The sequence below is a fragment of the Rutidosis leptorrhynchoides genome, chromosome 8 (assembly GCF_046630445.1).
Source record: "Rutidosis leptorrhynchoides isolate AG116_Rl617_1_P2 chromosome 8, CSIRO_AGI_Rlap_v1, whole genome shotgun sequence".
Taxonomy (NCBI): Eukaryota; Viridiplantae; Streptophyta; class Magnoliopsida; order Asterales; family Asteraceae; genus Rutidosis; species Rutidosis leptorrhynchoides.
Window position 1 is genome coordinate 236704871 of NC_092340.1, and position 24045 is coordinate 236728915.

Genomic DNA, 24045 nt, shown 5'->3' on the forward strand with positions numbered 1-24045 from the left:
TTAACAACCCAAACCAGGGTCTTGCTTGTAATGTTTCGCAGGTTCAGGAAGTTTGTGAGATTTGTGGAGATCCTTCTCACTTTGCATATGGATGTAGAAATGGGATTCCACCGGTGAATCAACAAATAGTGGAGGAACAAGTTAATGAAGTACAGGGATGGAGATTTGATCCATACACCAACACGTATAATCCGGGTTGGAGAAATCATCCTAATTTTAGTTGGAGCAATAACAATGCTTTAAATGCCACCCCAGGGACCCAACAAAGACCGAAGAACAACTTTCAAAACTAAGGACACTTTCAGAATCAAGGCAACTATCAACGAAACTATCAAAACCCTTACCCCAACAACCGGAACCAAAACCAAAACAATTACCAAAATCAAGGCCAAAACCAAAACCAAAATCAAAACAATGTCCCACCTAATCAACCATATAGCTTGGATGCCAAGATGGACGCATTCATCTCCGAAATGCGTAAAATAGTGGAAGTGCAAAACAAGTCAATTGGTGCATTGGCTAAGGAGATTGGTAATGTAGTGGAAAGTAAGGGAAATCGGGAGCCGGGTACAATTCCAAGCTACACGATTCTAAATCCGAATCATAAGGATCAGGAAAAAGGGCATAGTGTGAATATGATAGGTACCTTGCGAAGTGGAAAGAAGTATGACAATAAAGTTGGTGAAAAAGAGGTAGTGCAACAAGAGTCAAGTAAGTCTCCGATTGTTCTTGATGAAGATGAGGTAAGTGAAAATGATAACCATCGGAAGGGGGAGAAAGATAAGGAACCAATCGTTAATGAGACCGGGAAATCTGGGACGAAATCAAAAACCATCCCATTACCCAAGGCCTTAGAGTCCCCGAACCAATTCCCTTATGGGAAGAAGGAACCACAACCAGAGGATATGTGGGAAACCTTTAAACAGGTTAAGATAAATTTACCCCTTCTCGATGCTATTAGGCAAGTTTCGTCCTACGCTAAGTTTTTAAAGGATCTTTGCACTCAAAAGAGGAAGCAAAGGGCGACCTTACCCAAAAAGGTGGAGCTAACCGAACACCTAAGTGCGGTTGTTTCGGGTTCACTCCCACCTAAATTTAAGGACCCAGGGACCCCATTGATAGTTGTGACTGTAGAAAACATGAATGTGAAAAAGGTGTTATTGGACCTAGGAGCTAGCATCAATATTTTACCTTTTTGTCTAGTTGACCTATTTGAATTGGGTTTAATAAAAAGAACTGACATAATTATTCAACTAGCGGACCAATCAATCAAAACGCCTAGGGAGATATTAGAAGATGTGATAGTAAAAGTGGAGGATTTTTATTACCCGGTTGACTTTGTTGTGATGGATATTGAACCTAGGAATAGAGATGACCAACCCACTATAATCTTGGGATGCTCGTTTTTGGCTCCCATTAATGCTCCCATTAATTGTTGAACGAGCGCCATGGACATATCATTCGAGAATCGCAAGATGAGGATTAACATCTTTAATTCCCTTCAAGCCGCAAATGTCCATGAATGCTATCAGGTAGATGTGATTGATGAACTAGTGGAAAGACATACTTCTCACCTAATAACTAATGACCCAGCAGAAATATTTTGCTTAGGTGATGAAGAGGATGTTGAATGTGAAGAGGTTAAGGCAGTCGAATTAGCGGTAGCAAGTACAATGGATGCTAGGTTGCCACCGTGGACTCATAAATATGAGCCACTTCCTAAGACCATTGATACTAATACAAGACCTTCACTAGAGTCACCACCGACTCTTGAGTTAAAACTCTTACCTTCTCATTTGAAGTATGCATTCTTAGGTACTAACGGCACTTTGCCAGTTATTATTGCTTCAGATTTGATAGATGTGCAGGAAAAAAGCTTTAATGGAGGTGCGTCATAAGTACAAGGCTGCAGTGGGTTGGACTATAGCTGATTTGAAAGGGATAAGTCCCTCAGTGTGCATGCATCGTATAGTTACAGATCCGGAGGTTAAAACCGCTCGTGACACGCAACGCAGGTTAAATCCGAACATGCACGAAGTTGTAAAGAAGGAGGTTCTTAAGTGGTTGGATGTGGGGATTATTTTCCCTATTTCAGATAGTCAGTGGGTAAGCCCCACCCAAACAGTGCCAAAGAAAGCTGGGATCACAGTCATGGAAAATGAAGAAGGAGAAAAGATTACAACCCGTCCTGTGACGGGTTGGCGGGTATGTATTGACTACAGGAAGTTAAACGCTGCGACTTCAAAGGATCATTTTCCCTTGCCTTTTAGTGATCAAATCATTGAAAAGTTGTCAGGTCAGAAATTTTACTGTTTCTTAGATGGGTATTCGGGATATAATCAAATACCTATTCACCCTAATGACCAAGAAAAAACAACTTTTACTTGTCTTTATGGAACTTATGCTTTTAGACTAATGCCTTTTGGTTTGTGTAATGCACCGGCTACCTTTCAAAGGTGCATGATGAGTATTTTCTCAGAGTTAATAGGCGAGTCTTTAGAAATTTTCATGGATGATTTTTCAATATTTGGCAAGTCTTTTGAAACATGTTTAAATATGTTAGAAAAAGTTTTAAAGCGGTGCACCGAGACCAACCTTGTCCTTAGTTGGGAAAAGAGCCATTTTATGGTGAGGGAATGGGTGGTCTTGGGACACATTGTGTCTGAACGGGGATTTGAAGTAGATAGGGCCAAGGTGCAGCTAATTTCAACGTTACCACCACCGACCAATGTCAAAGGGTTAAGGTCATTTTTGGGACATGCGAGGTTCTATCGTAGGTTTATCAAAGATTTTAGTGGGATTTCTAAACCATTGTGCAACTTGTTGTTAAAAGATGCACCGTTTGACTTTGATGACCAATGTAAGGAGGCCTTTAGCACCCTTAAGCGTAAGTTGACAGAAGCACCCATTTTGTAGTCACCCGATTGGACTAAACCGTTTGAAATCATGTGTGATGCAAGCGACTACACAGCTGGGGCTATTTTAGGGCAAAGGGTTGATAGGAAACCGGTAGTTATATACTATGCTAGTAAGACTTTTTCGGATGCCCAAATAAACTATACCACAACTGATGGTTTAGCAGAGGGGTATAAAATACTATTAAATTTTAGAAGGAAATACTATTAAATACGATACAATTTTACACAAGATATTTATTTATTTATAGAATGGATATACTTAAACCTTGCTACAACACTTATAGGCAGCGTACCTAATCGTACAGTAGTGTAGTTTTTAGTAAGTCCGGTTCGTTCCACAGGGAATCTTTTTAAACAAAGCTTAACGCTATATTAGTTTACTTTTATAAAAATACAAATATATATATAAGTAATATTATTATTATAAAGGGGGGTTTTTACCGTTTAATGACCGGTTTGTCGATTTTAAAACTTTAGTCGCAGTTAAAACCAAATGTAAAATAATAAATAAATACAAGACTTAATTTAAAGCGTAAAGTAAATAACGATAATGAAATTGCGAATAATAAAAGTGCGATAAAATAAACTTGCGATAATTAAAAAGTACGATAATTAAAAGTGCAATTAAATACAATAACAATAAAAATGCGATAATTAGAAGTGCAATTAAATATAAAATAAAGGAAATTAAATATGAAATAAAAGAATTATGCTTATTTAAACTTCCGTAATCATGATGTTTGACGTGTTGATTTTAGTTTTATGCCCATGGGTTAATTGTCCTTTGTCCTGGATTATTTAATATGTCCGTCTGGTTTTTGTCCATAACAGTCCATCAGTCATAAATATAAAGTGCGAGTATCCTCGTCAAATTATCCTTATACCCGAAGTTAAATATTCCAACTAATTGGGGACTTAAACTGTAACAAGATTTTAATACTTTGTTTAATAATTACACCAGGATGTCGACTGAGTGTAACCCAAGGTTTTAATACTTTGTTATCAATTATACCAAGTGTCCTTGTACATAATTTCACCCCTGTTTTAATTATTTTAGTGGCTATTAATCCATTCCCGTGTCCGGTTAAATGAACGATTATTCGTACATATAAATACCCCACCCATCGTGTCCGATCGAGTGTATATGGTAAATTATAGGGACGCCCAATTGTAAATCTTTATATTAACATTAACAAACTATCATTTAGTTAAACAAATATAAAGCCCATTAATAGCCCATAGTCTAATTTTCACAAGTGTCGTTCTTTTGTTCAAACCCCAATTATGGTACAAAGCCCAATTACCCAATTTTAGTAATTAGCCCAACATCATGATTACTTCGGATTAAATAAACATAATAATAACTTAGCTACGAGACATTAATGTAAAAAGGTTGAACATAACTTACAATGATTAAAAATAGCGTAGCGTTACACGGACAGAATTTCGACTTACACCCTTATAACATTCGCTAACATACCCTTATTATTAGAATTATAATTAAAATTAAAATTAAAATTAAAATATAAATATAAATATTTACGTAGTATTATGAGAGAAGAAGAAAAAGATGATGAAAAATGCTCAGAATTCGGTTGCTTTTATAGGGACTTTCAAAACTTGGGGCTCCGCGACTCGCGGCATTTTTGGCCTTCAAACTCCGCGAGTCGCGGAGATTGAAATTACAGCTCAGTCCAGTTTGGAGTCTTTCTTGCCGACGATTTTTATTATTTATTATAATATATAAATAATTATAAGAATTATTTAAATATTATATTATATTTATGTGCATAGTTGACTTGTAATTTTTAGTCCGTTGCGTCGAGAGTTGACTCTGGTCCCGGTTCTGGATTTTCGAACGTCCTTGCGTACAATTTAATATCTTGTACTTTGCGTTTTGAATCTTGTACTCTTGTAATTTCGAGACGTTTCTTATCAATAATTGGAACCTCTTTGATTGTATTTTGTACTTTTGAGCTTTTTGGTCGTTTGCGTCTTCAATTCGTCGAATCTGTCTTTTGTCTTCACCTTTTATTATTTAAACGAATATCACTTGTAAATAGAACAATTGCAACTAAAAGCTTGTCTTTCTTGAGGAATAATGCTATGAAATATATGTTCGTTTTTAGCATTATCAAATATTCCCACACTTGAGCATTGCTTATCCTCAAGCAATATCGTCTTGAAATACTAGAATCACTTCTTTATTCTTCACACTTTGTACATCAGTGATTTCTATACGGCGGTATAAACAATGGTAGTAACGATATGGTTTACAGTCCCACATGACTATAAAAATTTAGATCCATTAAGGAAATTGGATCTTTATGAAAACATTTGATCTTTTGAAAATTAAATCTATTTTTTACCCTAGATAAGTTTTCCGGAATAACCCTTTACCGGTGTTTGCAAAATATTTTTGTGGGTTTGGTGGGTTTCAGATTTGAAAATTTTAGCTCAAAACTTGCGGTTTTGTGTCACCCACTTGCTAACCTTGTATTTGGAAAGCAACACGTCCAGTTTACTTGTCCCGTATATTACCTTTCGGTAAACTACCGTCCGGTTGTAAAGGAAAGCGTTGTACAAGCAACTGTTAAGGCAATGTCCCCTGACATGCTTTTAATTGTGGTCTATAACATGTCGGACGCAATTACTATCCTTGGTAGGAGCAATAGTAAAGCTCACCCTTATGATTTTTCGGTCTGGCACAAGGTCTTGTCTTTGACCATGCTATGCAACCACCGTTCTTACGGTTGACACCCGATTTGGTTCAGGTGACCTAATGAATTCCAGGTGAATTCCTTGGATTTTACGTTCAATGGTAATGAACGCATTGAAAATAGGGTTTTCAGAAAACAAATCGGTTTATAATTTTGATCAAAATATTTTCTCGTTCAGGCTCGAGTTTAGATATCATTAAATTCCATGAGTTTGTAATTCTCAATCTTTAAGGTCAATCTCAAGGATTGAGTTATATCAGGCTTAAAAGCTGATTTTTGATCTTTTAAGGAGATTATCCTTTCGGGGGATCTGATTCATTAGTCTTATCAAGCTAATTTGCATGGTGCCCCCCCATTTTACGAGATAAATCCTTCTCATGGTTAGGATAAATCTGACCACTTGGCGACCCTGTTTAATGCTGAGGTCCGTGGATTTCCTGCTGATTTTAGTGATGACTTCTCTAGATTTTTCGTCAACCTACAGCTGGTCTGGACGACAACTTCCTTACCTAAATCAAGAAGCGCGTGTCTTTTTCGGAAGACTTTACTTCCTTTTAATGATGGAATTGATTCATCGTGTAGATCCATCTTTCTTACAGTAAATCAGGTAAAACTTTTTAGTTTAGTCCAAAGCAAAAGTATTTTCAGTTATTTGTACAAAAATATGTGGCATATGTTTAAGATAACTTGGTAATTTTTCCCACACTTGGCTTTTATTTTCCTTTTTTTTATCGTCCTCTATTCCATTTTAAATGAATTTTAACATTTTGGTTTGTTTCTCAATTTATGTCCTTTTCGAGGTAACAATAATTTCGGTGTTATAACCTAGTTTTATCGTTCATAAATATGTATAAACATGATTTTGAGTTCATTTAATTGAAAATTTTGTAAAATTTTACTAGAATTGGGTAGTCAGTATATAAGACTAGGGCTGTTCTTTATTATCAGAGAGCACTAGATTCTAATACAACTACTGCTTTACTAGTATTTTTAATGGTAACCCAGTGTTTAAAGTAAAAATTTTAAAATCCGAAAGAATTTAACCCCTTCCCACACTTAAGATCTTGCAATGCCCTCATTTGCAAGAAATCAGTAACAATTTAAATTATTGAGGGTGATTTGTGTGAAAATGATTAAATTTTTACCAAAGTTTCCAAATATATTGGCGTTTGTTTGCTGAATGATAAATGGTGCACACCATTTGTTCATTCCGTCTCGTTGTTATTTCACATATATTTTGCATCTTGTCGTCAAAATTAGTTGCTTTTGCTGAACTTAATGCCAGTCTTTGAAAATGCGTTGTTTTACCCTGTTCTGTACATAAGATAAACTGCAAACATATATACATATTTTTGAAGTTTGGAATATTACCCCACATTCAAAAATTATTAAAATCTAAGAATAAAAGTTATAAAATTATAAAAACTATTACAATATTAACATAAGTATTAAATGTATCAACATTACAAATTACAAAATAAAAAAAAAATAAGTAGACTAGGGATGATAATGGTACCAATAGGGGTTCCAAGCATAACCATAGGTGCTATAGAATGCTTCGGCAGGGTTATACGTAGGATACGGTGGTTGCATCTCTATAGACCAGGGAGGGAAGATGGGTTTCGGTGTAGGAATATAGTTTCTACCTATATGTTGGCAATGAGCTATGATTTGGTTCTGATGAACTTGCCAATCTTCAAATGCTCTCTGTCTAGCATTTTCGTACTCCTGTGAAGCTATAAACCTTTGCATTTCTTGCATCTCATTTCCCCCTCCTACATTACCTTGTTGTTGGTTTCTCTCAACCTGTGGATGTCTACCATGGTATGGTACTGCGGCGTTATTTCGCCTCTTCAAAACTTTCGCACCATGGTATACATTTAAACCTATAGTATCGCGGGGTTCTGGTTCTTCTACTAATAATCCCCCCGACTTATATCCACACCGAGATATTCACCAATCAAAGTAATAAAAATACCACCTCCTATTATGCTATGTGGTCTCATCCCCCTAACCATAGCTGATAAATAATAACCCACACAATATGGTATACTTACAGCGCTTTGTGGGTCTCGAATACACATATGGTAAAACAAATCCTGTTCATTTACCTTTTCCTTGTTCTTACCTCTTTGTGTAATCGAATTAGCTAAAAACCTATGAATCATTCTTAATTTGGCTCTATCTATATCCAAATAAGAGTAATTTCCCCCTTTAAAACGGTGATGGCTTGTCATTTGACTCCACACACCGTGTGTATCAAAATTTTCATCTATCTTTCTACCGTTTAGTATCAACCCTCTACAATCGGCAGATGCTAACTCCTCAGGCGTATATATACGTAAAGCCTGAGCCATGTCTAGTAAAGACATGTGGCGCATCGAACCGCCTAACAAAAATCTAATAAAAGAACGATCGGTTAAACTAGCTACCCGATCATTCAACTCTATACTACACAACAATTCTTCACACCATACTTTATATACAGGTCTACGCATGGTGAATAAACGTACCCAGTCATTAAAAGTAGAATTACCATACCTCTGTACAAGTAATTCCCTAATTGGCCCGGCCAATTCTACAGCTTCTAAGGGTCCCCATTCTATGACCCTCGGTACCTCAACAACCTTAGAATGAAGAGTATGCAAACCCCTTTGGTATTTTGGATAATCTATCCAAAGTCTGTCAAATCTCAGGTTCGGGTGCAACTCTTCCAAGTGCATATCAGAAAAGGTCATGACTGGATGAGGTATATCCTGCTTGTAGTAGTTATCCACCTCCTGTTGTTCTGCATTCTCAGCAGGAGCATTGCGAGCTTGGGATGAAGATTCACCCCTTTCAGTCTACAAAACACATCAAACACAATTTTTGTGCATCCAAATATGCATTAGTGTCAGCAAAATCATCAATCAAAATAATTACAATGACATGATCAATTTATATCAAACTTAAGCTCATTTTCATATTTTCATCAAATCTACACTTTTTCAAAATAGCATATACGAAAATGTTTGCCAAGTTCATAAGCATTCAACTCAAATAACATGTCAAAATAATCATTACTAGCAATTAAACAAGTTTCAAATGGCATTATCTCTCAAAAATCAAGTTCATGAATTTTAGACTTGAAAAAGTCCAATTTAATTCTCAAAATCATGTTTAGGCTCAAAGTTTGTATCATTTAACTACCTAGACATGTTACACTACTTAATTTAGCAACAATTCATGACAAAAATTGGCCATAACCTGTTTATATCAAAAAGCCTCAAATTTGCTCAAGAACACAAACCCTAGATTACTCTAAATTTGAAGTTTAAGGCTTCTAATCATGTTAAATAGCATCAATCTAGGTTATACAAGCATAATACATAAACAATTTAAGCATAATTACACTAAAAAGCATCAAAATCAAATTGGGGAAAAAATGGCTCAAGAACATCAAATTTCGGATTAAATGGTGTTTAGGTGTAGAAATTTACCGTTTTTCTTGAGTAATTCCTAGATAGCATCCTTCTCAACATGATTTTAGTAAAAAATTTGGTGATTAACGGTCAAAAATTGTGATTTTGGGGTGTATTTTTCGTGTATTTTCGGGGTTTTTTCGCTGTGTTCTTCGCAGTGTGTTTTTGTGGGGAGTGAACTGATCTGTTTTTTCGTTTTATTTTTTTTTCTAGGTTTTGGTCCCTCCGCGAGTCGCGGAGATTTCCCCTTCAAACTCCGCGTAGTTTGCTTTTTTTTTTTTTTTAAATATATCTTATACTAATTAAAACAATTAAGTAATTAATTTTAAAATTTTGTTTCCCTTGTTATTTAGGACGAGGTCGTTTCGGATCGATGTCCTAGTCCGTCCTTCGACAAAATTTTAAAATTTGTCTTTTTGTAGCGATTGTTTTAAAAGCTAAGATTTTTGGGTTTTTTAATATTTTTGGCATACTTTAATTCAATAAGATTAAAAATAATGATAATAAAAGTTCTCGTCCCTCCCTCGGGTAAAGCAATTTCGGTTCAAAGTCCTAGTCTTCAACTTACGACGAATTTTAAAAATCATATTTTTAACTTAATGAGATAAAGTAAATTTTTCTTTTTAAATTCACACAATTTAAATATAAAATTCAAAATTAATATTAAAAATTCACACCAAACTTAAAACTTAAAATGCATAAAATTAAAAATTCATATTTTAAAAATTAAAAATTCATATTATAAATTCACACCAAACTTATTTTAATTTTTCAAATATTTACAATTTTAAAAATATTTTTTTACAAAGTTTACAATATTAATTTAAGATTTATATATTAATTTTAAAAACATGGTAAAAATAAAATTAAAAATCTTTTTGGCTTTTTATCCCACTTTAATCAATCAAATATTATCAAAAATATGCGCCCCTCTTTTCGGTAAAGTAATTTCGGTTCCAAGACCTAATTTAACTCATGACGAATTTTTGAAATATTTTGGGTTGATTGATTAAAGATATTTATACCTTAAGAATAAACGTTAAATTTCGCAGTGATGTAATAAATTTTTGAATGATATCAATAATTTCGGTCGCCAAACCTAATTTTATTCAATACCAATTTAATACTTTTTAGCGAACAAATTAGCGTTTATTATCAAAAGGTTAAAAATAAAAAAAATAAAATAAAAACTGTACAGACATACATGTGAAATAGATTTCTTAGTTATATGATCTATCCCATTCATAAGATAGTCGGTTTAATTAGTTTTCCATAGCTACATAGGCGTAACCTCGAGCATTCAGTGTCTTTTCTTCTAAACATATGAACGGTCCGTCTCTGCATAAAGTAACAAATTCGGTATTTGAATAGGTTTGATTATTTGAACATTTACCTCCATGTGACCATTTTCCGCATTTGTGACATCTTTCTAGGTGTCGTGCTCTTCTTTTCGCTGCGGATTTTGATTTTCCTTTACCAAATTGTAACTTATTATCTTCGCATCTGGATTCTTTTCTAACTCCGTCCATTCTTTCTCTGATTACTGATACTAGTTCACCCGGTAGTATGTCATTATTACGTTTAGTGATCAAAGCGAGTAGCATTAGACCATGGTTTAGTTCACAGGCAGTCTTCATTTTGTAAAAACCTAAAAAAAATAAAAATTCAGAATGGGGGGAGAAGACTAGTTCTTTAGGGTCTGCTAGGGAAAGACCATTCGGGTTCCATTTTCGAGAACTACACGAAAACAGACAATCTAACTCTAACAGAAATACATATTATCCTTTAAAGACTTGATTCTCCCCACACTTAGTTAGCTGTGGTGTCGAAATTGTGATTAACTTCGTTGTCGACTTCCATCGGACCATGTATGTAATGTTTAACTCTGTGACCATTAACTTTAAATTCAATCCCATTTGAATTTATTAATTCTATCGTTCCGTATGGAAAAACTCTTTTGACTATGAATGGTCCAGACCATCTTGATTTCAATTTTCCAGGAAATAGCTTGAATCGTGAATTGAAAAGAAGAACTCTGTCTCCTTCTTTAAATTCTTTTGAACTTCTGATTCTTTTATCATGCCATTTCTTCGTTCTTTCTTTATAGATTAACGAATTATCGTATGCTTCATGTCTTAATTCTTCTAATTCATTTAGTTGACTTAATCGTAAACGTCCGGCTTCATGTAAATCAAGATTACATGTCTTCAAAGCCCAAAATGCTTTGTGTTCAATTTCTACTGGAAGATGACATGATTTTCCATAAACAAGTCTAAAAGGTGTAGTTCCAATTGGAGTTTTGTAGGCTGTTCTAAAAGTCCAGAGTGCATCCTCCAATTTAATGGACCATTCCTTTGGATTTGATCCTACGGTTTTCTCTAGAATACGTTTTAAAGCTCGGTTGGTATTTTCAACTTGTCCACTTGTTTGTGGATGATATGCGGTAGAGATTTTATGAGTTACTCCATATCTTTTAAGAACTTTCTCAAGTTGATTATTACAGAAATGAGTACCCCGATCACTTATTAAAGCTTTCGGTGTTCCAAACCTTGCAAAAAGACGTTTTAAAAAGTTGACTACAACTCGTGCATCGTTAGTTGGGAGAGCTTGTGCTTCCGCCCATTTAGATACATAATCAATGGCTACGAGTATATATAGATTATTATGAGATTTTGGAAATGGACCCATAAAGTCTATACCCCAAATGTCAAATACTTCACATACTTGGATGACATTTTGTGGCATTTCATCACGTTAACTTATTTTTCCGGCCCTTTGACATGCATCACAGGATTTGCAAAGAAGGTGTGCGTCTTTGTAAATTGTAGGCCAATAGAATCCAGCATCATAAACTTTTCTTGCTGTTAGTTGAGGCCCATAATGCCCTCCTGTTGGTCCTGTGTGACAATGGTTTAATATTTTACTAGCTTCATCTCCAAATACACATCGGCGTATTATTCCATCGGGACAACTTTTAAACAGATGTGGATCTTCCCAGAAATAGTGTTTTATATCACTGAAGAATTTCTTTCGTCTTTGGTACGATAATCCTTTTTCAAGGAATCCACATACTAAATAGTTTGCATAGTCTACAAACCATGGAATTTCTTTATAATCTATCTTCAATAGATATTCATCAGGAAAGTTGTCTTGTATGGCCGATTCATTTAGAACTTCTAATTCGGGATTTTCAAGACGAGAAAGATGATCAGTGGCGAGATTTTCTGCTCCTCTTTTATCTCGGATTTCAATATCAAACTCTTGTAAGAGTAAGATCCAACGGATTAATCTTGGTTTAGCATCTTGTTTTGAAAATAGGTATCTAAGAGCAGAATGGTCGGTGTAGACCACCGTTTTTGCTAGAACGAGATATGATCAAAATTTGTCAAAAGCAAAGACAATAGCAAGGAGTTCTTTTTCAGTAGTTGTATAGTTCGTTTGTGCTCCTTGTAACGTCTTACTAGCATAATATATAGGTTGAAATCGTTTTTCAATCCTTTGTCCTAAAACGGCTCCCATTGCAAAATCACTTGCATCGCACATTAGTTCAAATGGTAGATTCCAATTTGGTGTTATCATGATCGGCGCATTAGTTAGTTTTTCTTTAAGAATATTAAAAGATTTGATACACTCATCTGAAAAGATGAATGGAGCATCTTTTTCTAGGAGTTTATTCATAGGAGTGGCAATTTTAGAAAAATCTTTTATGAAACGTCGGTAAAAACCGGCATGCCCTAGAAAACTCCTAACTCCTCTAACATTGGTGGGATGTAGAAGTTTAGCAATTACATCTACTTTAGCTCTATCCACTTCAATTCCTTCTTTTGAAATTTTATGACCAAGAACGATGCCTTCTTTAACCATGAAATGGCATTTCTCCCAATTAAGAACTAGATTTGATTGTTCGCATCTAATTAGCATTCGTTCCAGATTAACTAGACATGATTCAAATGTATCACCGAAGACTGAAAAGTCATCCATGAATACTTCCATGCATTCTTCTATCATGTCGTGAAAAATCGCCATCATACACCTTTGAAAGGTTGCAGGGGCGTTGCAAAGTCCAAATGGCATGCGTTTATAAGCAAAAGTACCATAAGGGCACGTGAATGTGGTTTTCTCTTGATCTTCGGGTGCTATTGGAATTTGAAAATATTCGGAAAATCCATCTAGAAAACAATAGTAAGTGTTTCCGGCTAATCTTTCCAACATTTGATCTATGAAAGGTAAGGGAAAGTGATCTTTTCTGGTGGCGTCATTTAATTTTCTATAATCAATACACACACGCCATCCTGTTATAGTCCTAGTAGGAATAAGCTCATTTTTCTCATTTGTAATGACAGTCATGCCACCCTTCTTAGGTACGCATTGAACTGGGCTTACCCATGGACTATCAGAAATTGGATATATCAAACCTGCATCTAGCAGTTTAATAATCTCTTTTTTAACTACATCTTGCATATTTGGATTTAGTCTTCGTTGGCGTTGCACATACATTTTATGACCTTCTTCCATAAGGATTTTATGTGTGCAATACGAAGGACTTATTCCTTTAATATCATGAATCTTCCATGCAATGGCTGGTTTATGAGCTTTCAACACAGAAATGAGTTGTGATTTCTCATTTTCAGTAAGAGAAGACGATATTATTACAGGTAATTCAGATTCACCATGTAAATAAGCGTATTCCAAATGGTTTGGAAGTTGCTTTAACTCTAATTTCGGAGGTTCTTCTATCGATGATTTGTATCGATATCTGTCTTCTTCTTTTAGCATTTGAATTTCTTCTGTTGTTGGTTCATATCCATTAGCTATAAGTGTAGCTAACATTTCAGCTTCATCAATTGGTTCATTACCTTCTCCTAAAGAACATTCTCCTGTTCCTTGTAATTCTGGAAATTCTTCTAATAATTCTGCATGTGCATCTATAGTTTGAATATAATAACATGTATCATCTGCAGATTGCGGTTGTTGCATTGCTCTATCAACTGAAAAGGTAACACTCTCATCCTCTATACTTAGGGTCAATTTCTTACCGAACACGTCTATCATTGCTTTAGCCGTGTTTAAGAATGGTCTTCCTAATATGAGAGGAACTTGAGAATCTTCTTCCATGTCTAAAACAACAAAATCTACTGGAAATACTAAAGTACCAACTTTAACTAGCATGTTCTCCATTATCCCTCTAGGATATTTTATTGATCTATCGGCTAGTTGTATGCTTATTCTGGTTGGTTTCAATTCTCCAAGGTCTAGTTTAGCGTATAGTGAATACGACATTAGATTTATGCTAGCACCTAAGTCTGCCAATGCTTCTATTGAAGTAAGACCACCCAGAAAACATGGAATTGTGAAACTTCCTGGATCAGATAGTTTTTCAGGTATCTTATTTAACAGCACTGCCGAACAATTAGCATTCATAGTAACAGCCGAGAGTTCTTCCATTTTCTTTCTATTTGAGATTAGATCTTTCAAGAATTTAGCATATCTAGGCATTCCTGAAATCACATCAATGAAAGGAAGATTTACATTTATCTGTTTAAACATATCCAAGAATTTGTATTGCTCGGCTTCAAGTTTCTCTTTCTTCATTTTACTCGGGTAAGGAAGTGGTGGTTGGTATGGTTTAACATAAGGTTTAGCCATAACTGTGTTATCTTCATTAACCTTTTCAACTACCGGTTCTTTTTCCTTATCTTGATCAGGTTGTGGTTCTTGTGGAGTAGGAATAGTTTCATCAGAAGTTACAGGTATTTCCGGTGGTTTAAGTGTTGTACCACTTCTTGTGGTAATAGCTTTAGCTGTTTCATTCCGGGGGTTAGCATTTGTATCACTAGGTAGACTTCCCGGTTTTCTTTCACCTATTAACCTTGCTAGGTTACTTACTTCTTGTTCTAGATTTTGAATAGAAGCTTGTTGATTTCTAAATGCTTGAGCATTTTGTTCATTGGTTTGTTTCTGAGATGTGAAAAACTGCGTTTGAGTTTCAACTAGCTTTGTCATCATATCTTCTAAATTCGGCTTTTTATCATCGGTTTGTTGTGGTGGTTTGTTTTAAAAATTAGGTCTTTGCTGGTTGTAAGTATTATTGGATACTTGTTGATTGCTAGGACCTTGTTGGTTGTTGTATGGAATATTTCTGTTATAATTCTGGTTTTGATTGTAAATCGGTCTTGGCGGTTGATAGTTATTCTGATAATTATTTCCAGGCCTTTGGTTTATGTATGAAATATTCTCTCTTTGTTCCATTGTTAATTCAATACTGAGACAATCTTTTGTCAAATGTGGTCCTCCACACTGCTCACAACTAATTCGTATTGAGTGAATATCTTTAGTCATCTTTTCCATTCGTCTCTCGACAGCATCTATCTTTGCGGAAATGGAATCTAAGTCATGGCTAGAATCGGCTCTAGCTGCTTTAGATGATCTAACGATATCTTTTTCTTGGTGCCACTCATGTGAGTGGGAAGCAGTGTTATTAATAATTTTGTAAGCATCAGTTTCGGTTTTCTTCATAATAGAACCACCAGCTGCTATATCTATGTCTTTCCTTGTAGTGATGTCGCATCCTTGGTAGAATATTTGTACTATTTGACAGGTGTCTAAACCATGTTGCGGACATCCTCTTAACAACTTTCCATATCTTGTCCACGCCTCATATAGAGTTTCATTCGGTTTCTGTGTGAACGTAACAATTTCTGCTTGAAGTCTTACGGCTTTAGATGCCGGAAAGAATTGTTTAAGAAATTTATCAACTAAAACGTCCCATGTATCGATCGCCCCTTCAGGTAATGATTCCAACCAATCTTTGGCTTCTCCCTTTAAAGTCCAGGGAAATAACATGAGATATATCTGTTCATCCTCCACTTCTCGGATTTTAAATAGTGTGCAGATCCTATTAAAGGTACGTAAATGTTCATTTGGATCTTCCTTCGGCGCACCACTAAATTGGCATTGATTAGTCACCATGTGTAGAATTTGTCCTTTGATTTCATAATCTGGCGCATTAATGTCTGGATGAGTAATTGCGTGACCTTGGCCAGTGCGTTTAGCTCTCATTCGGTCTTCCATACTTAAAGGTTCCATATTTTCCATAATTGAATTTGTTGAATCGGTATCACTAGATGATTCTGATTTAATGGTTCGTTCCTCAACAATCTCTGTTTGAATGATTGGTGGTTCCGGAGGAAAGTTTAGTGGTTCAGGATCTACGAATCGTTCCTGAATATTCTCCAGATTCTCAATTGTGAGGTCGGGTTCAAAAAATGGATTATCGGAAATTTGAACTGAAGTACTTGGTCGACTGGATGACGATTCTAAAGAAAAATCAACGGCGGTAATATTTGCTAAATGTCTTGATCTAGTTACAGGTGGTGAACGTACAAAAGGTGGTGAACGTCTTGCTCGGTGCATTCACTGAATATCCTATTAGTTTTTAAAAGGAAAGAAAAATTATAATAAGTTATCCAATCAATAGACTTTTCTGATTTTGCCCACGTTTCGAATAGCCAAAAGATGCAGCAGAGGGGCAGGATTCGTTTGGTCTCAATATAATTGAGGACTGTTTGGCTCCAATAACCCGGTCCACGTACAAATCCAACTATTACTACGAACCAGAAAATTTTGATGTCTATCAATTTAACCACTTAAAATAAATTTTCGTAATTTTAAGAAATTTAGATAAGAAGTAGAATAGAAATCTATGTCCTAAAACTAGAATAGCGAGAAATAAGAAAGAAAAAGAGCTCGTCGAAAAAGGTCGAAAAAGAAAAATGTTTGAAAAATAAAAGGTGACGGAAAAATAAAAGAAACTTATAAAACTTAAAAACAATTGACTAACCTAACCTTATTACTACAACTAACTTAAAATTATAATCGCAAATTGAGATTACTAATTGGAATGATAATTGATACATAGTAAAAGGTGTCTAAAAATATTAAAGCTTACAGGAAAAACTAAATCCCAAATGGAAATAACTTAAAAAGAAACTAAAACTTAAAAAGGCGTCGCAAAATTCTAAAGTACCTAAATCTTAGTCTAAAGAAAAAGCACTTAAGGAATTCTACGGCAAAGCCTAAAAATCTAGAAGTAAAAATAACTATGGTAAAAACTAAGTTTAAAACTAAATATGAGCGAAAAATACAAAAGTTACGCTAAAACGATTAAAAAGGAACAAAATATAAAAATATACAAAAAGTTGTAAAAATTACAATTTTTATAAAAATATTATTTATTTATTAAAACTACTAATTTTACAAATTAATTAAACTAAATTAACTAAAATATAAAATAAATAAAAAGTAAAACTAAAAATAAAACTAATTATAATAATAATAAAAACTAGGGTTAATAATAATAATAATTAATAATCACCCGTAATTAATGCTAATTTAGGGTTTTGTCGCCTGTCAGAAAATCTCCGCGAGTCGCGATATTTAAAACACCAAACCCCGCGAGTCGCGGGGTTCAGAAATTCAATTGACAGGTTTAAAATTCGACGCGTTTTTCTTTTTATTTTTTTATTTTTTATTTTCTGTTTTTATATTTTCTGTTTATATTATCTAATTAAAATATTTATATAATTTAAATAAAACTTATCTTTAATAACTAAGATAAAAATAAAATACTTTATAAGAATAAAAAAAATAGATTTATATATATTTATAATTTTTTTCGGTTTTTTATATTTATAAAATATATTTGTAAAATAAATTAAATAAAACTTATATTCTTACAAACTAAAGAAACTTTATAAAACTTAAATATTTATCAAACTCCTAAAAATATTTAAATTTTTGTTTTTCTTTTTATATTTTTGAATAATTAAAACGTATTTTTACAAAAACAAATTTTAATAAAAGTTAACTAAAAATCTTTTTTTTATTTTATATAGCGTTGCGCTTCCGGTTTTTAAGAGTTCCCCGGCAGCGGCGCCAAAAATAACTTGATGGTTTAGCAGAGGGGTATAAAATACTATTAAATTTTAGAAGGAAATACTATTAAATACGATACAATTTTACACAAGATATTTATTTATTTATAGAATGGATATACTTAAACCTTGCTACAACACTTATAGGCAGTGTACCTAATCGTACAGTAGTGTAGTTTTTAGTAAGTCCGGTTCGTTCCACAGGGAATCTTTTTAAACAAAGCTTAACGCTATATTAGTTTACTTTTATAAAAATACAAATATATATATAAGTAATATTATTATTATAAAGGGGGGTTTTTACCGTTTAATGACCGGTTTGTCAATTTTAAAACTTTAGTCGCAGTTAAAACCAAATGTAAAATAATAAATAAATACAAGACTTAATTTAAAGCGTAAAGTAAATAACGATAATGAAATTGCGAATAATAAAAGTGCGATAAAATAAACTTGCGATAATTAAAAAGTACGATAATTAAAAGTGCAATTAAATACAATAACAATAAAAATGCGATAATTAGAAGTGCAATTAAATATAAAATAAAGGAAATTAAATATGAAATAAAAGAATTATGCTTATTTAAACTTCCGTAATCATGATGTTTGACGTGTTGATTTTAGTTTTATGCCCATGGGTTAATTATCCTTTGTCCTGGATTATTTAATATGTCCGTCTGGTTTTTGTCCATAACAGTCCATCAGTCATAAATATAAAGTGCGAGTATCCACGTCAAATTATCCTTATACCCGAAGTTAAATATTCCAACTAATTGGGGACTTAAACTGTAACAAGATTTTAATACTTTGTTTAATAATTACACCAGGATGTCGACTGAGTGTAACCCAAGGTTTTAATACTTTGTTATCAATTATACCAAGTGTCCTTGTACATAATTTCACCCCTGTTTTAATTATTTTAGTGGCTATTAATCCATTCCCGTGTCCGGTTAAATGAACGATTATTTGTACATATAAATACCCCGCCCATCGTGTCCGATCGAGTGTATATGGTAAATTATAGGGACGCCCAATTGTAAATCTTTATATTAACATTAACAAACTATCCTTTAGTTAAACAAATATAAAGCCCATTAATAGCCCATAGTCTAATTTCCACAAGTGTCGTTCTTTTGTCCAAACCCCAATTATGGTACAAAGCCCAATTACCCAATTTTAGTAATTAGCCCAACATCATGGTTACTTCGGATTAAATAAACATAATAATAACTTAGCTACGAGACATTAATGTAAAAAGGTTGAAAATAGCGTAGCGTTACACGGACAGAATTTCGACTTACACCCTTACAACATTCGCTAACATACCCTTATTATTAGAATTATAATTTAAATTAAAATATAAATATAAATATTTACGTAGTATTATGAGAGAAGAAGAAAAAGATGATGAAAAATGCTCAGAATTCGGTTGCTTTTATAGGGACTTTCAAAACTTGGGGCTTTGCGACTCGCGGCATTTTTGGCCTTCAAACTCCGCGAGTCGCGGAGATTGAAATTACAGCTTAGTCCAGTTTGGAGTCTTTCTTGCCGATGGTTTTTATTATTTATTATAATATATAAATAATTATAAGAATTATTTAAATATTATATTATATTTATGTGCATAGTTGACTTGTAATTTTTAGTCCGTTGCGTCGAGCGTTGAGAGTTGACTCTGGTCCCGGTTCCGAATTTTCGAACGTCCTTGCGTACAATTTAATATCTTGTACTTTGCGTTTTGAATCTTGTACTCTTGTAATTTCGAGACGTTTCTTATCAATAATTGGAACCTCTTTGATTGTATTTTGTACTTTTGAGCTTTTTGGTCGTTTGCGTCTTCAATTCGTCGAATCTGTCTTTTGTCTTCACCTTTTATTATTTAAACGAATATCACTTGTAAATAGAACAATTGCAACTAAAAGCTTGTCTTTCTTGAGGAATAATGCTATGAAATATATGTTCGTTTTTAGCATTATCAACAACCGAGAAGGAGTTACTAGCGGTAGTGTTTGCCTTAGACAAATTTAGATCATATTTGTGGGGGTCTAAGGTAGTTGTTTTCTCAGACCATAGTGCCCTAAGGCACTTACTAGAGAAAAAAGAGTCTAAGCCTAGATTAATAAGGTGGATCTTGTTGCTACAAGAGTTTGATTTGGAAATAAGGGATAAGAAGGGTATAGAGAATGTGGTAGCCGACCATTTATCTAGAATACCCCCACCACCATTTGACCCTGCTAAACCGATCCAAGAGAATTTTCGGACGAGTGTTTGTTTAGTGTTGTGTAGGTACCTTGGTTTGCTCATATTGTTAACTATTTGGTGACTAAAAAAGTACCGGAGCATTGGAACAAGCACAAGAAGGGTTATTTTTTCTCGCAGGTTAAGCATTACATTTGGGAGGACCCAGTTCTTTATCGAATTGGACCCGACCAAATCATAAGGAGATGTGTGGCGGAAGATGAGCATAAATACATTCTAGCTCATTGTCATACTTTCGCATGTGGGGGACACTACGGAGTAAAGAAAATCGGGTATAAAGTACTCGACTCAGATTTCTTTTGGCCTACCATTTTCAGAGACGCATGTGAGTATGTTAAAAACTGTGCTAGGTGTCAACGGATGGGGGGATCTATAAACATAATGAAATGCCCATGAACCCAATTTTGATTTGTGAAATTTTTGATGTTTGGGGCATAGATTTTATGGGACCTTTTCCATCGTCTTTCGGGTTTGAGTACATATTAGTAGCCATTAATTATGTCTCCAAATGGGTGGAGGCAGAGGCTACTCGGACTAATGACCACAAAGTTGTCCTAAAGTTTTTTAAGAAAAATATTTTTTTGTCGTCACGGTGTACCTAAGGCCATAATTAGTGATGGGGGTTCACACTTTAAGAACTCATATTTTGCTAAACTTTTAAGGGATTATGGGGGTAAATCACCGAATTGCTATGCCTTACCATCCCCAAACAAGTGGGAAAGTGGAAGTATCTAATAGGGAATTAAAAAGGATTTTAGAAAAACTGTAAATCCCAATCGCAAAGATTGGTCTTTAAGACTAGACGATGCGCTTTAGGCTTACTGGACAGCTTATAAAACCCCTATTGGTACTTCACCTTATCAACTTGTTTATGGGAAGCCATGTCACTTACCTGTTGAAATTGAGCATCGTGCAGAGTGGGCTATTAAACAGGTGAACATGAACATGGATGAGGCAGGAAAAGCAAGAAAGTTAGACCTATTGGCGCTAGATGAATTGAGACGTGATGCTTATGAAAGTTCAAAAATGTACAAAGAGAAAATGAAAGCGTTTCATGATAAGCAAATTGTAAGGAGAACTTTTGTGGTAGGGCAAAATGTGTGGCTATTTAATTCAAGGTTGAAGTTATTTGCGGGGAAATTGAAAAGTAAATGGAATGGGACGTATGTTGTCACTAAGGTTACTCTGCATGGGGCGGTTGAGATACAAGATCCAAAAGGCGGAGAACAATTCTTAGTTAATGGGCAACGGTTAAAAATTGCTTTAGATTCATCACTTGAAGGGTCCAAGGTAGTTGAAACGGTTCACTTTGAGCGCATGGAAGTCCATCAACTTAGAACAATCCGAGTGAACGAATCGGGGAATCATATTAGTAAAGAGAGTATTGATGCGTGGCTTGATCAAAATGTTACTATTAGTCGTATGCCTAATTGTGACGTGTGGGATGATGATGGGCGATTTGATGATGCACCCGAGGACGCGGTATCTGAGGTTATTTAGGATGAATGTTTTGATGAGTTCGATGAAAAGTTGTCATTGGAAGAAGATTCCAAGGGAAGGCCAGAGATTCTTTATCAAGGAGAAGATCCGGGTGAAATATTGTTCGAATTAAGTTTCATTGGAATATTACCTCACCTTGTTAGCAATCACCGAGAATTCAAAGTGATTGCCGATTCAGGATCATCCATCAATATCATGTCATATGAAATGTACAAACGATTATTTCAAGATGAGTGTACTTTATGTGAGTTGAGGAAATCGGATGCGGTAATCACACTTGGCAACAATACCAAGTGTAAGGAACGTAGGATTCTTCGAAATGTGATGGTTAGTGTGAAAGGTGTTTTCCTTGAGGTACCATTCACCATTTTTGATATGCCAACGGATGAAGATGTTCCATTATTAGTAGGACATGGGTTCATTGCAACTGCTGGTTGTAAAATAGACTCGGGGGCGGGAGCTATCACTTTTGAAGGAGGAAATGGAACTTTTAGATTTTGTAATTCGGAAAACATGCAGTTTCCTTCGGCCTATATAGTTGAGAGAGAGTTTGAAGAGGATTATTGCATGATGCTTGGGGTACAAGAGACTGAACCGGATGGAGAAGTTAGCGAGGAAGTGGTTGATGATGCGATAGACATGGAGGAGATTTATCAAAGTGTTGAATGTGGGGGTATTCGCCTCGATCAACGCTTAGATTCCAAATTGAGTGAAGATGAAAAAGCTGAAATTCTATATGATTCAATGAAACAAAAGTATAAAGTTTTCAAGAAAGCTAGGGGTGACCATAAGCTAACCGAGAATATGTTGTTCGAATTAAGACCGGAAGAACGTGATGTACTTTTAGAGATCATTGAAGAAGAAAAGTCTTTTCTCTTCTACTTGGAAAAATAATTGAAAAGGAAGGGTGATACGAGTTTAAGCAAAGTTGAAACCATTAGTGTTAACACAGTTAAGGAAGCATCTAAATTAGAAAAAGAACCGGATGTAGATGTAGAAGAGATCCGAGAGACGCTTGAGAATATGTGGGGTAAAGAAAACACGGACAAGTTCATGAACAACACCAAAACGTCTTTTGTTGATGATGAGGGTTGGACTATTGAAGTTGAGTATGTTAAACCTAAACCACAATGTGAGTTCAAGCCTCGTATAAGTTATAGAGATCCGGGGGAGTTTTTGGTTGTATGTCGATTTCAAAATGAAAAGATTTACTTGGTATTGTTAGACTCGGGTGCAAGCGTTAATATGAAGCCAGCCAAAATTGCAAAGTCTATAGGCATTCGGGAGTTAGTTCGAACTACTACGAGGATCCGGTTTGGGAATCAAACCGTTGATAACCCAATCGGGGTTGCGGTAGATGTTCTGTTTATTATCCACGGCATTGGTTATAAAGAAGATTTCTTCATTATGGATTGTGAGCCGGACAAAAACACTCCAATTGTGTTGGGACGTGCGTTTTTAGCAACAGCAAGGATGTCGCTGGACTTTGACATGGGAACGTTGGTGATTAAAGATGAGGATATTATGATCACTCTCGATGATAGATTTGGAAGGGAATTCGACTTTAGCAACATCAGAGTCGAGGATCCCGATGGTTGCTAAAGCATGGAAGAGGAGTCGAGTGCGCGACTCCATCAAAAATCCGCACACCTTTGTAAAGTATGACAACCCGGAAATTTTTCGATAAAATTTAAACAAAATCTATGTATGATTTCATTTAACTTCGACGAATTCCGACGATTCACGAACAATTATTTGTAATAATTACGCATTAATTTGATATATTAATATTAATATTTTTTTTAAACAATATTATCATTTATTATTATCATTTGCAATTATCACTATTGTCATTATTAATATTATTATTATTATTATTAATTATCATATTATTCTCATTATTAATAATAATTAAAAGTATTATTATTAATATTAATATAATTATTATTATTGTTAATATTATTATTAATATAATTATTTATTTATTAATATTAATTATGTATATATTATAAAAATAGATATAAACAAAAATTAGTTAGTTATTTACCTCATCTAGCTAATACAAACAATATCTGTTAAGAATCATAATCTGCTTTTTAGATTTTTATTATTTTTTTTATTTTTTTCTACCTGCTCGATTCTTGCTCGTGATTTTTGGTCCACACACAAATACATATTTTAGCAATCAAGCAGCTCATTGTTGTTAACAAAGTGATTCCAGTTCCATTATTTAGTATCTGCTTCAATCTGATGAATC

At 34.4% G+C, this 24045-nt stretch overlaps 1 protein-coding gene across 1 annotated transcript; it reads left to right on the forward strand.

Annotated features, from left to right (window-relative positions):
* The first annotated feature begins 452 nt into the window (after positions 1-452).
* Positions 453-1439, forward strand: LOC139864042 (uncharacterized). Its single transcript, XM_071852628.1, has one exon. The coding sequence runs from the start codon at positions 453-455 to the stop codon at positions 1437-1439; it is 987 nt and encodes a 328-aa protein (XP_071708729.1).
* Positions 1440-24045: the final 22606 nt, after the last annotated feature.